The 17,829-nt window shown below is 38.1% G+C and overlaps 1 protein-coding gene across 2 annotated transcripts in view; it reads right to left on the bottom strand.

Moving 5' to 3' along the window:
• The window catches only part of EIF3E (eukaryotic translation initiation factor 3 subunit E), a 58,762-nt gene extending 43,766 nt beyond the window's left edge, over positions 1–14,996 (bottom strand). For both annotated transcript variants that reach the window (XR_013824746.1, XM_079902469.1), the window contains exons 1-5: positions 14,859–14,996; positions 8,639–8,753; positions 6,914–7,031; positions 3,090–3,132; positions 1,917–2,021 (exon numbers count right to left, since the gene is read on the bottom strand). Coding sequence is in view for 1 of the 2 variants with exons in the window: in XM_079902469.1 (XP_079758595.1) it covers positions 1,917–2,021; positions 3,090–3,132; positions 6,914–7,031; positions 8,639–8,753; positions 14,859–14,948 (471 nt within the window). In the remaining variant the exon portion in view is untranslated. The remainder of the gene's footprint in view (positions 1–1,916; positions 2,022–3,089; positions 3,133–6,913; positions 7,032–8,638; positions 8,754–14,858) is intronic.
• Positions 14,997–17,829: the final 2,833 nt, after the last annotated feature.

Raw genomic sequence — 17,829 nt, 5'->3', positions numbered from 1 at the left:
AGCTTAAGATCAACCCAGAATTTTTTAAGACAGGAAACTTAATTAGATCTTTGTATTTTACAAAAGTAAATATAAAAACTCTGCAAACTTTTAAGTATATACGTATCACATGCAGAAATTTTCAGACTAATTATGAAACCATACTACATAAACATAATAATACTATTAAAACTAAAATATGTTACATGTGTTAGGATAAAAGCTTTTTGCAGCAGTGTAGCAAGTTTTTTAATCCCCAAAAGATTCATGCATACTACTCTGGCTCAAGTCCATGTCATTACAGTTGGCTCTTCATACCAATCTGCTTTCAAGGGTGGATATGCTAGAAGAGTTTCAATATCTGGATTTCCAGCAGTTACCTTAAGTTTCCATGTCTTAGCAAAATGGCACATTCACTCACTGACCAGCAACAATAAATTTACTGTGCTAGAACTCTAACATGACACTAAATCTTCATTCTCAAAATTCACTCCCAGCATTAACAAATGATATGAATAACCAACTCTTTTCATGTACCTGTAATCATATCAGGCTTCTGATTTTACAATCCTCGTCTAAGCTGTTTACATTTCCAAAGTAATCAACTTTTGCTCTCCTAAATCCTTCATAATATTCAAAGTAAAACTGATGGAATTTTCTGATAAGCTGCTACAAATTTAGCATCACCCATTACCTTCAATGCACTTGCAAGCTAACCACAGCTAAACTGTAAATTAAGAATTCGTTTACAAATGGGATAATTTTTTTTTCAAATCAAACTTGGAAATAAACTGAAATCTTTATTTCTTTGAAGGAAGGATGGTACTTTAAAAGATGAAGTTGTCTAAGCACTTTTTTTAAGTGTAGGATTTATTCGATTTAATAATACTGAACTCTTTCCTCACTTGCAAAAAAGGAAAATTTAATTTCCTAGAGAACAACCAAAGATAGCAGCCATTGAGTCTTTTCTTTGTGACTTGCGGGGCTAAAAGAAAAAAGGCACCAGAAAACAGAGACAGAAAGAACGGACTCTTCCAAAGTTGGAAGACAAAAAGTCCCTGTCTTAAAGAGGTCATTTCCCAACTTCTAGAGTTAACTAGAGATATCAGAGATGTAGGTACTTGCTTACTAATCCAAAGTAACAAATTATAATTTCTCAAATGAGACGCTAGTTAAAACAAGAGAATTTTGGTAACTTTAGAAGGCATTTATTAATATAATTACCTAAACAGAAGGCAGAATAAGAAAGAAATCTGTCAATGTGAAATCCTGATTTTTCCTTTGGCTTCATGCAACTCTCCTTCCCTAACAAACACAATGAATCTAGGAAACTTGTCAAGTAAACAAATGAAGAAAAAAAGGTTAGGGATTTTTTCTAGCAGTACTATTTAAACTCATCTACTCCCTACATAATGAAAAGAAATTGAGCTTTGTAGTCTAATACCTGAGGGCAGAAGTAAATAGAAAAAAGTTACTATTAAAGCATAAAATCTTTTCAGATATCATTAGAATTCCACAGCTGTTTAGAACAAATTCAAGGAATATATGCAGCATAAAATATTGAATTAAAATTAGGAATAATAGATTTATTCAGTAAATATTAAGCACCCACAATGTGCCACTCACTGTGCTGTACAGTAATACTATAACAAATTCACTACATGATAGAATTCTAATGCTAAAATCATACAATTATATATAAAATGAAAAATTAGTGGTTCCTACTTTTGGATTTCAAGGACAAGTTAAATCTCCCTCCAAATTTTGAGGCCCTGAAATAAGGTTTCCTATTTCTATTTGGTTTTGTTGAAAGTTTATTTTTTCCTCCTTTTGCCAATAACTGTTGAAAACTTAATGGACAGATCAAATCTACAGACATGTTTTAAGGAACCAAGGCAACCTACAAAAGAGAAGAAAAAGAAAAAAAAATTACTTACCAACACTCTAAAGAAGTAAAGATATTCTGCTGCTCCAGAGTAATTTCCACATTCATATTGGAATTTTGCATACCTGTAGAGTGTATCTAAATATTCCTGCCTAAACTAAAAAAAGGAAAAAAGCTTAAATTCTATTTTTTAATTTTGAGTTTTAAAATTCAAACCATTTACTCTTTCAAATATCCCCAGATATCAATTCTTTCAAAAGTTACTACCCTCTCCCCGCCCCCCAAAAATCAGAAAAGCACATGACCGTTAAAATACATATTAGGAATTGTTGGATTTAACTTTCATAGTTCTGAACTGTAACAATACCTACTTTGTTGTGATACAAACTTGAATTACAGCTGAAGGTCTGATGTGTGAGTCCCTTAGCTGGTGAATGAGCTTAGACAACTACCAAGCATATGCATCCCTGTGAGGATTTTGTGATTCTGTACAAATAATGTGTATAGTAAACTTTAGTTCTCTGAAAAATCTGGCCCCCAAATTACACCAACTTTTACAGTTAATGATGCAAGCAAAGTGAAAGACAAAAAATCAAGAGAAGGGCTCTGAACCAGAACATTAACAAATATACCAAACATTCTATATGTAAACCAGAAAGAGTAATTTTGCAGTGGTCAGCATGTCTCTTGTTACAATAATTGTTAAATGAATGATAAAACTTGAATGCAAGTTAAAGAACTGATTATATACATAGCCTCACACTTTGAGTTAACACAAGGGGAAGGAGACTGGGAGATGACTAGGAAAGCCTATAACAACATTCCTTTATATGGGGGTTTATGAAGGTCTTGGTAATGTCAAGGGCTACTGTATTCCACAAGGCAGCTTAATGCTATTGCTCAAGGTATTCTAATTCAAATTTAGTTCTGTTTTTACCCACTTGTTTATCCATCAGAAATATAAAATGCTAACAATTACATGATCATTCTGGAACAAACAATTTGAGAATTTCTGTTATCTAAAAAGGTAAGTATAAGGATATTATTTTCCAATCAGGACCAATTTTTAAAAACTAAAGTTTCAAAAACATACCAGGTATTATGTCTAATAACTTAATCTGGAAATTATACTCTTGTCAAGCCATGAATCTATCTATACTGCACTATTCTTTAATTAACCTTACTACAACACGACAACTAAACAATTTTTTAAAAGACCACTTACACCATGCTTGTCTGCGAGGTAGTCAAACAGCATCCGACCATCCCTTAATAATAAAAAAACAAAAATTATTGTAATTTATAGACCACAGAAAACAAAACAAGCCTATTCAACTTCTATCTTATTACTCACATAAAGCCAATTTAATTATATTAATACTTAAACACTAAAAATAAAACTTCCGGAATAAAATAAACAGAACATTACATGTTTTGAACATAAGGAATAGGAACTCAAGGACAACTGTAAACTTAACATTTCACTTTCAGATTTCTTTAGCTGTAATTGAAAATCATGTGTTCTGATTCACCACATGATCTAAGTTTTTTAGGTAATAAAACCAGAACATTCTGACTATTCTTATAGTGAGGTCAGTGAGGTCTACTTAGGTGTTAACCTACTGAGAATGGAATCTGCTCTCTTGAGGATACTTTTCTAATCGGTAATATATTCTTAAAATAGGATAGAGATGGAAATAATGTACTATACAAACAAGGAGGAATTAATCCTGTACATAAATTTTGTCCCCCTCCACAATGTTAGTATTTCTCATACAGACAGTGATTTGGCAAATTTACAAGACTAATAAATCATGCCTAACTCACATGCTATCTATGCTACATACTCTATATGATCATTATTCATACCAAAGTGTCAAATAACCCAATGTAACATTTTTAAAATTAGCTTTGCATAACTTGAGATGTTGGCAGCCTTGTAAAAGACAAATTGATGACAAAGACACCAAGGAACAAGTGACAGGTGGCAGAGTTGCCCGCCTTCTGGGCATTTGCAAAAATGAAACCATTTTCTTATGCTCATTGTAAGAATGAATACCGTGGCATGTCTTTTGGGAGCATAATTTTACTTGAAGGTTTAATGGGGAGGGGATATGTTACCACTAAAATTAACATGAACATATTATAATACTAAATAAAAACATGCATGAAATTTTAACATAAAGAGATCTCAAAAAAAAACCCTTAACACTTCCTGTAGGTCATAGTGAATAACTTTGTGTTATACGCCTTACACCTCAGGTATATAATCACTGTCCTCTGGCTGATACGGTATTTCTGGGAAAGTATGAGAAGTACAAAACTACATATTCAATGAAATTTTAAAATGGGGAATCGGCAGGGAGAGGTGGTTATTACTTTGAAAATGAATAGGTTATAAATTAGATTACAAGTTTTTACCCCATTTCCATCCTTTCATTTATCTCCAATTTATTGCCTATTAAGCTAAAAGGAGTTATCTTTTTCTAATATTTAGTGAACAAATCTATATTCATCTTATTCATACCTTAATCCAATTACTTCCCAGTATTTAAGTGACTAGACTAAACTTAGAATTAAAATCCTAAATTTTCTGTCGTACCCTAACATCTGGATTATTTCAGCTGTCCCTTTGTGGGCACTTACATGTGACTTGAAGGGCTACAATTACTCATGATATTCTAAGTGTATACTAGTATACACAGACACACAGAGATAGCTATATACAGGCTATATACATATATATGAAAATACATATATATAATAGCTTTGTTAAGATATAGTTATCTCTGTATATATATACATACTATATAACATGGCACATTATAGTAAGGTATAGTAATTGTATAGTATTTGCTGCTTTTCTAAAACATATCTGGTAACACTTTCTCAAATCACAAATGAAAACTTAGAGCCAATCGCTCTAAAAATTTGGTTTGATGACATATCCTAAGAACTCAAGGTGCAACATGGTAAAATCCTAAACAATTCCTCAGGTGAATATATTGATAGAAAAGATTTACCACAATGGCAATATTCAGTTTTAGTAGAAGACTATTTTTAAACATTTTTAATGACCCAAAGGGCTTCAATTAGTAAAGCCAGAGTAGGGTAACATGCTTTCTTTGTAAACTAAACAATAAGTCTATTTCTAGCTAAGAGGAAATCAGGAATAAAATATAACCATATCAGCTCTATACTACCCTCCTTGGGCTGAGCATGGAAGGATATGAGACAACGTAGCAAAGTGATAGAGTGAGCTCAGTTTTCCCATACATTGAGCAACCCATGTACTCTAGGTATTGCCCAGGCACAGTTTCTCAACCTCAGGACTAATGACATTTTGAGCTGGGTAATTCTTTTGGGGGAAGTGAGGGTACTGCCTGATGCACTGTAGGATGTATAGCAGCATCCCTGGCCTCTCCTCTTTACATGCTGGTAGCACCTCTCCAGCTGTGACAACCAAAAATGTCTCCAGACATTCCAAATGTCCCCTGGGAAGGGGGGAGGAGGGGGAAGCGGCTCAGCATAATCAGATTTGGATTAATTGGTAAAGAAGTTCTAAAAAAAATTTAGTTATTAACATTTATAATTAAGGACTTCCTCGTCCCTACACAATAAAGATAAATGAAAAAAGCAGATAAAGCTATCTCTTAAACTGTGAACTTTTAGACTGGGTTACTAAAGTATGAATTAACATTTGTATTAATCCAGAAAACAGAATTTTTAGAATTCAAATTAAGGAGAGGTTACCTGAAGGCAACAGAAATAAAAGCAAAAATAAACAAATAGGACCTAGTCAAAATTACAAGCTTTTGTACAGCAAAAGAAACCATAAACAAAACAAAAAGACAACCTACTGACTGGGAAAAAACATTTGCAAATGATGCAACCAACAAGGGCTTAACTTCCAAAATACACAAACAGCTCATACAGGGAATTCCCTGGCAGTCCAGTGGTTAGGACTCTGCACTTCCACTGCAAGGGCAAGGGCTCAATCCCTGGTCAGGGAACTAAAATCCCGCATGCTGTGGCAAAAACAAACAAACAAAAACACAACAAACAGCTCGTACAACTCAACAACAAAAAAACAACCCAATCGAAAAATGGGCAGAAGACCTAAATAAACATTTCTCCAAAGAAGGCATACAGATGGCCAACAGGCACATGAAAAGATGCTCAACATTGCTAATCATTAGAGAAATGCAAATCAAAACTACAGTGAGGTACCACCTCACACCAGTCAGAAGGGCCATCATTAAATGTCTACAAACAAATGCTGGAGAGGGTGTGGAGAAAAGGAAACCCTCCTACACTGTTGGTGGGAATGTAAATTGATACAGCCACTGTAGAAAACAGTATGGAGGTTCCTTAAAAAACTAAAAATAGAGTTACCATATGATCCAGCAATCCCACTCCTGGGCATATACCTGGATAAAACCATAATTCAAAAAGACACATGAAACCCTATGTTCATAGCAGCACTATTCACGATAGCCGAGACATGGAAACAACCTAAATGTCCAATGACAGATGAATGGATAAAGAAGATGTGGTACATATAAACAATGGAATACTGCTGAGCCATAAAAAAGAAAGAAATAATGCCATTTGCAGCAACAAAGACAGACCCAAAGATTATCATACTAAGTGAAGTAAGTCAGAAAGAGAAAGACAAATACCATGTGATATCACTTAAATGTGGAATCTAAAATATGACACAAATGAACTACAAAACAGAAACAGACTCACAGACACAGAGAACAACAGACTTGAGGCTGCCAAGGGGGAGGGGGTGGTGGAGGGATGGATTGGGAGTTTGGGATTAGCAGATGCAAACGATTATATACAGAATGGATAACCAACAAGGACCTAGTGTATAGCACAAGGAACTATTTTCAATATCCTGTGATAAACCATATGGAAAAGAATACGAAAAATAATATGTATATATATGTATAACTGAATCACTTTGCTGTACAGCAGAAATTAATCAACACTGTAAATCAACTATACTTCAATAAAATAATTTTAAAAAAAAGAGGTTACCTGGTTGACTGCATTTGCCTTGTAGTTTCTGGATCTTCAAACATCTTCACAATAGGTTCAGTTTCTGCCTGAAGCTGTTTCAGTTGTGCAACAACGGTGGTTCTTTTTTCTCTCAAAGCTAATTAAAAATGCAAAGGAGTACTATAATGTTAAACTATATTGCTCACTATGAGGATGTCTCTGGAAATTTTTCAGTCTATCTAAATTGTGCATTTATTTATCCCCAATATATGCATATGCCAGGAGCCACCAACTCAGTAACTTCCTCAGATCCAATTTCTTCTTTCTAGCACTGCAAAGGCACATAAAGGAACAGTGAATCCTCTTCTTACTCTTAGAAGAAACTGAGGAATATACAGATACAGCCTAGGAGAAGGAGCTGTTGAGGAAACAATTATCTAACTCTACATTTCAGACACTTCATCCTCAGTGTTTTTATATTTGTTTTCATTGAATTCTTTCAGGAGATTATCCCACAGTTTCTGAAGAGGCTCAGAGGGGTTTACATATTACTACAGGTTTTCAACTAGGTTGAATGGAATTTAAATCCAGTCAATAATTTCTCTTTTCACTTTAAATCTAGTTCTGTAATCTCTCAAAACCAATTCTATAGTTTCTTTTTACCACATCATGAAGTCAGAGAAAACTTGCACATAATTTACCCTGTTAGCATGTTTTAAAGTTTCACTAAGAAATAGTTTACTTTTTTACCAGAAACTAAAATTTAAAGAGCTACTGTTCTTGCAGGGAACTATAATAGAAGTCAAAATAGTGATTATGTTTTATGTAATAATTTCTACATTATATATTAGAAAGTACTAATACTAGGAGAGTGTTTCTCAAACACAGATGGGATCTGTGATCAAATTTTGAGAAATGTCAATTTAAACAAAGTAAACTGTATTTCTCTACTGAGTTCTTATAATCTTTTAAAATACTATGTGCATAGTGGGTTTTTCTGTTTGCTTGTTTTAAGAACATCTATTACTACAGAAAACAAGGATTTCGAAATATACCACAGCAGTTCCCTAATTTGAGTGCTGGTCTTCAGCCAACATTTTCTGGTTAAGTAGATCTGTGGTATGGCACAAGAATTTGCATTTCTAACAAGTTCTCCCAGGTGAGCTGAGGATGCTGGTTCTGGGGACCATGCTTTTGAGAACCCAGATGCTTCAAGACAAAAAAGAAATCTCTAAGGCACACAAGATGCCAACTGAAAAAGTCAAAAAACTGCAAAATTCCCAGATAATTCTAAGGAAGCAATCTGATTAATAAGTACAACTTTGATGCTGCATACTATGAACTGCAGACATTTGATGACCATGTTTTAAAGTAGTTTCACACATTTTACAGGGTCCCCAACCCCCGGGCTGCAGACCAGTTGGTTAGGAATCCAGCTGCACAGCAGGAGGGAAGCAGCGGGCAAGGGAGCAAAGCTTCATCTGCAGCTCCCCATCGCTCGCACTGCCCCCTGAACCATCCCCTTGCCACCCCCAGACCATGGAAAAACTGTCCTCCACAAAACCGGTCCCTGGTGCCAAAAAGGGTGGGGACCACTGCTTTAGAAGACCTGTAACCTTCATACTACCTTTCATCCAAAGAACTTTTAAATCATTCAAATACTTACTAAGACTTCTGGCTAAAGCACTTTTATAAATCACAAAACTTTTAATACACGTGGCCTCAGCTCACAAGTCAAGCTTCAGATGTAATGACAAAACTTACCATGAGGAATATCATCAGAATAAAGGTTTTTGTATACATCCATAGCAAAGTCTACCATGTTGGTATCACTAAGAAGATCCAATTTCCCTTGTAACAATTCTTTTTCATTATATATCTGCAAGAGAAAATTACTTTCTAATGAATAAATTGAAGTTCCCTCAAGTAAAGTGGTTAATATTAAGATAGTGTACCTGGAAACATATGTCCTGAACTATTTTTTTAATAAAATATATACTATTAATTCACCCTCCTACAACAAGGCAAGCAATCAGCCTACAGAGACATAAAATATTTTGTTTACCTAGCAACTTTAAAATAAAGGCAATTACATACCACAAAGCCATTCCCACCAACTTCATTTTTTAATGTGTCCCTACATGTCATCTCTTAGTCTTTCTAGAACAAGGCTGTGAGTAAATAAACCACACCAACTCCCCTGATAAGCACATAGTATTGTTGACTCCTCTCCACATTCAGGTAACTAAGAATCAACCCTTAAATGTTTTACCTTCTTAGTCTCTCTCACATCCACATGATGCCTACCCATTTCTCGTTGAGGTGGCCTCTCCTTTTTCCCCCACATACTTTTCCACTAAATAGTTAAAATCCTTTATAATGCTTCCCATCCACACCCCTGAAACAAATTGGCACCCATTCTTTCAGTCAACCTTGTCATATCAGGTTTTAGCTTTTGCAAAGAGTTCAAGAAACGTAATTTAACCCACAGTTCAGGAACCAAATAGATACATAAGCAAACTCACATAAACATGAAGTGTACTGAGCAATATGTTAAGGATTCTACACAATAGCATTCAAGGAGAGAGACAGTAACATAATTCAAAACAATTTTTAATCAAATAGTCAAGATAAGGTTTCAGCAAAAGAAAAGATTTTTGTACTAAATCTAATTTTGTCAAGCAAAGAAAAATGAAGGAAGATTATACAACATTTTACTACCCATGAAAAGAAAAGATAAAGGTGGTCAAACGGTATAGCCATGAGATCAAACCTGAACCTTCCAAACTACATAAAGAACTCCTACAAAACAGTAAGAAAAAATAGACAATCCAATTGAACATGGCTAAAAGATTTTAAATAGGCACTCCACAAGAGCACAACCAAATGGCCAACAAACACCAGAAAAAGCCCTCAACCGCATCAGTCATAAAGAAAATGTAAATTAAAATCGCACTAAAAAAACTGGACAATACCAGTGTTGGTATAGTTGCAGAGTAACTGAACACCTTCTCTGCTGGCAGAACTACAACCACTTTGGAAAACTGTTTTTATCTTCTAAAGCTAAAATATTCTTTACCCCAGCAATTCTACTCCTAAGTACCCAACAGAAATGGGTACGTATACTCAAAGGACATTACCAAGAATGTTCCCAGCAGAACTATTTGTAACAGCCAAGTCCTATCAACTTTAGACTGGATAAATAAATTGCAGTTATTTAGGATGTTGGCAACGTTTTATTTATTGATCTGGATGGTGGTCACACATAAGTGTTTTTCCTTTGGGGAAAAAAAGCATTTATAGTTGCTCAGTTTTCTTTTTTTTTTTTTTTTTTTTTTTTTGCGGTACGCGGGCCTCTCACTGCCGTGGCCTCTCCTGTTGCGGAGCACAGGCTCTGGAGGCGCAGGCTCAGCGGCCATGGCTCACGGGCCCAGCCGCCTGGGCATGTGGGATCCTTCCGGACCGGGGCACGAACCCGCGTCCCCTGCATCGGCAGGCGGACTCTCAACCACTGCACCACCAGGGAAGCCCAGCTCACTTTTCTGTTCACATATTATACTTGATAAAAAGTTTACTTTAAAAAAAAAAAAAAGAAATTTCCTTTCAGTTTGCCCCATAGAAACCCTAATCTTAGGTGAAAACATCCTCTTCCTGGCATGCCACCTCTCCTCACCACTTCATCAATAGCTTTTAATTTGTAATGTTTCTCCCAACTGCAGATCCAAAGCATTTCTCCTCTGCCATCAGACCTCACTGGGCTCTTCTTAAATCTATATCTGCTTATACCATCCTCTCTAAATTTTATCTCATAGGCACATTTATTCTGTAAAGAAAAGACAGTAACATTTTGTGAGCCAAAAAGCAAAAATCAAGGATACTATATATAAGTACCATAAGAGAGAAAAGCTTCAATTTTCTTTTTGAAATAAAAAATATAATATGTTATAAAATTTTCTGTAATACAGTTCTACTAATGAGAAGAATGGAATTCTTTTTGGGCAGGAAATGTTTCACTTAACCTGTGTACAGTTATTGTTCTATAATTGAGAAAGGTTGCAAATCTTGCACCTGTTAAAAATTTTTTTTAGCTGAGACTATACAAAACAGGCAGAGAGGGTTGTATCTGGCTCACAGGTTATAGTCTGCCAACACAGTCTATCAACCTCTTGAAAACAACTCCTACTTTTTAATAGATTAAAAATCTTCTTTTGACATCTCCTGCTATCATCCTCCACAAATCCAACATCCATACTGATGATTCTTTAAAACCTCAAGCCTTAAAATTCCTTTATCCCGCAAATCATAACAACTTTCATCAGCTCATCTCTAAGACTTTTAACTTACATTCATCACCTCTTCCACTATTACCTCTAAAATGGTTCATCACCCTCAACATACCCTCTGTTCTTTCTAATTTTTACATCACCCTATTTGGTTGTCACTTTCTACATTAGTTTGGATATTGTTTTTGGCTATTTCAAAGCCCTTCTCTTTAGCGGTTAACATTTATTCCATTCATTTTCTCCAACCAAATACAATCAATGTCTATCTCTAGCACTGGAAAAAAGTTCCCTCTTTTCTATGTTATGGCTAAGGTCACCTATAAAATGTTTCAGAACTAGGCAATAATGTTATTCAATCACATCTGTGCTTTTCTCTAATCAGCAAACCTTTTCATCAGTCTCTAGATGGCATTTATTTATCACCAGCCTACCTCCACATATTTCTATACTACTCAAATAAACTACCATTTCTCTCACTCCAAGAATGACCACTTATAAATGTGTGATTTCCAATCTCAGTTGGGCCCTCCAAACTTACCAATCCTTGCATTTGTCTTTGGTCAGTTTCCTCAGTCACCATTTCCAGTCTTTATTTCCCTCCTCAAAACCCCAGTTGAGGAATTCCCTGGTGGCACAGTGGTTGAGAATCCGCCTGCCAATGCGGGGGACATGGGTTCGATTCCTGGTCCGGGATGATCGCACATGCCGTGGAGCAACTGGGCTTGTGCACCACAACTACTGAGCCTGCGCTCCAGCCCACGGGCCGCAACTACTGAGCCCACGTGCTGCAAACTACTGAAGCCCGCGCACTTAGAGCCTGTGCTCCGCAACAAGAGAAATCACCGCAATGAGAAGCCAACGCACAGCAAAGAAGAGTAGCCCCTGCTCACCGCAACTAGAGAAAAAGCCTGCACACAGCATCGAAGACCCAATGCAGCTCAAAACAAACAAAACTTAAAAAAACAAAGCCAATTGAATGCCTCTCATATAGGATGGCCTAGCCTCCTAATAGAAAACACTTAGGAGTACCTACTCTGTCCCAGAAGGCTAAATACTTTATATGTACTATTTCATGTAATTTTTCTAACAACCCTATGAGGCTGGTGGTAGTACCAACACTTTATGCATGAGAAAAGGCTTAGTTAAGATGGGAAGGAGGGGCTTCCCTGGTGGCGCAGTGGTTGAGAGTCCGCCTGCCGATGCACGGGACACGGGTTCGTGCCCCGGTCCGGGAAGATCCCACATGCCGCGTTGTGGCTGGGTCCATGAGCCATGGCCGCTGAGCCTGCGCATCCAGAACCTGGGCTCCGCAACGGGAGAGGCCACAACAGTGAGAGGCCCGCGTACCGCGCAAAAAAAAAAAAGATGGGAAAGAAACTGTTCTCAAGTGCACAAAGGTATTAAGTGACAGAGCCAGGATCCTAATCCAGGTCCCAATTCAGTACCCAGGCTGCTAAACACTATCTGGCCTTCCACTTCACTTGAGAATAAAGAACACTAAGGTTCAAATATATATTCACTCATTTATTAAATAGTCATGAGAAGCCCTTATGCCAGACTCTATCTGCTGAGAACACAGCAAGGAAATAAAACAAAGCTCCTGCTCCAATGGAGTTTATATTTTCCAACATATTGATACTATAAATATATTCAATTGATACCCTCACGTGTCATGATCATTGACTATCCTAACCATCTAGCCTTCAAAACTCAACTTCAAGCCTCTCTTCCTCAGAATCCTTTCTGTACCTCTTCAATTTTGATAGCACTCTGCCACTACTTCTGACATTTATTACTCTTAGCCTTATAATTACAGACCTCTATCTCCACGAAAGGATGAGTTTTTTAGTGATGAGATGTCTGGATTTTATCTTGGATTTCTCACAATTCCACGGTAGTCCTATACTTAGTAACTGATAAACAAATACTCCAGCATCTGTCTTCCCCTTGGTGTATCACAGCCATCTTACCAACATTCTCTCCAAGGAAACAGGTTTTGAGCAGTTATTTTCCACTGATTCTCAGCTGCCGTTCACAGTTTTGGCCTTGCCCTATGAAAAACTAATTTACACTTATGTATTCCTCCCTTTCATCTGTCTGCATTGAAAAACAAAAGTGTAAAGACACATTACAAAAATATGAAGTTTGGCTAGTTCAGAAGCATAGAGGATATTTTTCTATTCCTTGATCTTTGGTAAATTATCCTAAATTATCCAAAAGAGAAACAGAAGGCAGACTGGGCTGTTTTATGCAAGTTCTACAATACAGGTTAAGTACATCCTATAAAAGAAAAATCAAGACAAAAGCATTTCAAGATAAAGCTTTATATGGCAAGGCATTCTTGAATATTTATTGAAAGTAAACTTTGCTGTTCCCTAATATTAACTTTAAGTTGTGTGTAGGTGTTTAGAAAAGGTTCATATGAATTTGAGGGTTATACCTATCCAATGAACCATGGGAAAATTTGAAAACTTATCAGAAAAATTTAATGTTTATTTGTAGGGCTTTTTTGTTTTATTGCTGTTGGAACACACAAAATCTACTCCCCAAATCTAGAGTGCCCTAAGTAGACTTGCGGTTTAATCTGCTTCTAGAAATAGAATGCATTTTTCTGACCAATATTCTAATTCCTTCATCACAGTAATATTACTTTATTGTAACTATTAAAATATATCAATTTCCCAATAAACTACGGTATAACTAAGCCTAATATCTCCAAACTTTTAGGACTGAGATATTTTTAAATGAGGTACTAGGACCAAATACTTTTTCAAGATATCCGGAATAGCTCAATGAACATTAACAACCAATTTAAATCACTCGAAGTCTGTACATCTATACACCGAAAAACAACTCTTAAGATAAAATTACTGTCGGATTATTTTTTGGGGTCCCCTCCCCACTAGACAAAATTTGCTACGCTTGGGCTTCCCTGGTGGCGCAGTGGTTGAGAGTCCGCCTGCCGATGCAGGGGACACAGGTTCGTGCCCTGGTCCGGGAGAATCCCACATGCCACGGAGCGGCTGGGCCCGTGAGCCATGGCTGCTGAGCCTGCGCGTCCGGGGCCTGTGCTCCGCAACGGGAGAGGCCACAGCAGTGAGAGGCCCGCGTACCGCAAAAAAAAAAAAAAAAAGCTACGCTTCTAGGAAGTGGCTATTTACCGAAACACCAGTTAAACTCCTCGCAAAGAACTCCCAACTTTACGGAAACCAAAGGGCTAGATATTTAAGTGTAAGAAAATCATTCCAAACGATCCGGCAAGCAAAAACACAAAGCCACGGTCACCCCTCCTACTGTGCCCAAAAGAAAAATTTAAATCTCTAACAGTCCAATTTGCTTCTCGAAGCCAGCTTTATGTTAAGCTCAAGCATTAATACAGGGAAGCCAGCCAATCGTCAACTTCCAAGAGGAACGATGCGGAAGTCCCAGCGGCACTGGCACCTCAAGAAGTGAAGCAGAGACCCCTCCCTTTCTACCCTGAGTTTCATATTGTCACCTCACCCCTACTCACGGCCGAATTCCGCGGTGCTAATCAACAGGGACGACGCTTAACTACCAGCAGATCCTTATTGCCCGACTCGGGACCAAACTCAGGGCCGCCTCACACGTGGGTAAGGCCTAAGGCTACCGCCACCGCCTTTCGGCCTTGCCCCGCATCTCACGCGCTCCCACGCCTTCCTCGCGCTCAAAAACCCACTCACCTCCTTTACGGAGAGAAACTCAAGCAACGGAAAGACTAGATGCCGATCCAAAAAGTGCGCGATGCGAGTAGTCAAGTCGTACTCCGCCATCTTGCCAAGGAAAAGAGAAGTGTGCGGTCGCTAAAACTTTATTGATAGCGCCGACAAACGAACGGACAAGACCCTTACTGCGCATGTGCAGTGGTTAAACCAGCCAAAGGAAAGGGGCGGGGTTCAGCCTCGAGCGCTCGGGGAACAATAGCGCATGCGCGAGGTCCTCCCTCCCTTCCTCCTTCCCGGCAACTCTGGGACGGGGTGGATGGGCGGGCAAAATTCCTTTTGTTTGCAAGTTTGTAGGTGTCCCGCAATCCGTTCCGTTAACAAATACTGAAAACTCAGAATTGATTGCTGAGGCAATGTCATTTGTATTGGAGATGCGGCAAAGGACAAGATAATGAGGCCCCTGCTCTCCAGAAAATTAAGTACAAGGAGGAATAGCTGAGCTTTTATTTGGTGTATAGTAATCGTTTTGTAAGCATTTGTTAAATTAAGATGGGATGGTCTTCTAGACAAAAAACAGTGAAATAATTTCAGATTATAGTAAAAGCCATAACTTGGTGTCAGGGGGGCAGGGAGGTGAGGGACGCGGTGCCAGTTTGGGGCTTTTCAATTAGGGTGTTTAGATAAAACTCAGGGTTACAATTTAGTCGAGGTTGTGGTAAGAGAAGCAGGTGACCAAAATTAGAGGCTGGGTGGAAACATGCCTGGTGGAAGCACAGCAAAGACAAAGTCCATGAGACAGGAAAGGGCTTGGTGTCCTTCAAAAACTGAGTATCCTACCAGACTGGAGAGTGAGGTTACAGACATGGAGAAGGGCCAGGTCTCCATTAAGGTAGGGAATGTGAGTATTTTATTCTAAGTACTCTTGTCTCCTTGTCGTCTTTCAGACCTCTGCATTTTGGAGTGCCTTTGGAGTGTCTTGGACCTTTTCACTCTCTAGGCCAATGCCCTAAGTGATGTCATTCAACCTAAGGGCTTTAAATGCAATCCACACATTGACAACTCCCAAATTAGAGCCCCAGCACAAACCATTAGTTAACAGCTAATAGTCCACATATTAGTTAACAGCTAATACTCCATATATCCAACATCTCCACATTAACGTGTCCAAAAGCAAATTCCCCATGTAGCTCGTCAAAACCTGCTCCTTTTACACTCTTCTCCACCTCAGTGAATGCCCACTCCATCTGTCCAGTTGTTCAGACCCAAAACCTTGGAGTCGTCCTTGACTTTTCTCTTTCTCTTATACTCTACATTGACTTCACCAACAAATCCTCTGGTTCTACCTTTAAAGCATGTCCTGATCAATCAGTTCACAGCACCTACAAAGTTAATCCCTACTCCAAAACACCATTATCACTTGCTTTGGTTTTTGAAATAGTCTTTTCACAAATCACCTTGCTTCCCCTCTTTTCCTCCTGTGGTTTATTCTCCATATATAAGCCAGAGTGACTTTTAAAAGTCAGATTATGCTCAAAACCCTGCAGGCCTTGTAATCTCACTCAGAGAAAAACATATGTCTCAAAATAGCCTAAAAAGCCCTGCACCATCTGGACCCGTTACCTCTCTTACCTCATCTTCTCTATCTCCTCCTCTTGCTCATTCTACCACAGCCCTAAGGAACCACTCTGTAGATTTTCCCATTCAGGACTTTCAAATGAATGGAATAACATGATATATGGCCTTTGGGGTCTGACTTTTTTCACTTTACTTAATGTTTTCAAGGTTCATCCAAGTTGTAGCATGTATCAGTACTTCATTCCTTTTTAGGTCTGATTAATATTCCATTATATGGACATACCACATATTATTTACCCATCCATCCACTGATGGACATTTGGTTTTTTTCTACTTTCTGGCTACTATGAATAATGCTGCTATAAACATTCGTGTACACATGTTTATGTGGACATATGTTTTCAGTTCTCTTACATATATATTCAGAGGTGGAATTGCTGTGTTATACGGTAACTCTACGTTTAATTATTTGAGGAACCATCAGAGTATACTATAAGTTTGTACGATGTTACCACTGGAAGAAACTGAGTAAAGGGTACACGGGATCTTCATGTATTATTTCTTACAACTGCATGTGAATCCACAATCAGAATAAAAGTCTAATTAAAAAAAACAGTGACTCCTAGACTTTGGGCTTAAAAAACTGGATACCTACTGGTGACAGTAAAAGGTGGGTGGGGCAATGGCAAAGGAATATGTATGAGTGCTAAAATCAGAAATTCTGTTTCAGACAGAATAACATTCCTATTAGCTACCCAAGTGATGCTGTCTAGCATGCAAATGGAGATACTGGGCTTCCCTGGTGGCACAGTGGTTGAGAGTCCGCCTGCTGATGCAGGGGACACGGGTTCGTGCCCCGGTCCGGGAAGATCCCACATGCCACGGAGCAGCTAGGCCCGTGAGCCATGGCCGCTGAGCCTGTGCGTCCGGAGCCTGTGCTCCGCAACGGGAGAGGCCACAACAGTGAGAGGCCCGCGTACCACAAAAAAAAAAAAAAAAAAAATGGAGATACTATTCTGGATCAGTTGATATAGTTGTTAATCACTTACCATCCGTGTAACCTTGTACTAGCTGTTTTCAAGGATTTGGGAGTATGATATGATCTCTGCCATAGTGTCATTACAGTATTGTTGGGAAAGCAAGGCTGAATTTCCATGAAGCAAAGAATAAGTGGTGGTATAGGCTGCTGTATTGTAGGGGATAGTCTTTGTAGCCTCTAAGAGGTGATAGCTGTAATATGAAGTTTCCTGTAAGCCCAGAGACCAAAGCTGTAATAGAATATAGACAGGAAAAGAGGAAGTTAAAGAGAGAAAAAGCAGGAACTGAGGCTTCCAGCAGAAGTGAGCCGCAGCAGAGGAAGGAAGGAAGCAGGTAGAAGTACGGAAACTTGCCAAAAAGGAACAGAGAGCATCTT

This window comes from Stenella coeruleoalba, assembly GCF_951394435.1.
Source record: "Stenella coeruleoalba genome assembly, chromosome: 17".
Lineage (NCBI taxonomy): Eukaryota > Metazoa > Chordata > Mammalia > Artiodactyla > Delphinidae > Stenella > Stenella coeruleoalba.
The sequence above is the reverse complement of the archived record's forward strand: the minus strand, read 5'-3'. Positions and strand labels throughout refer to the sequence as shown.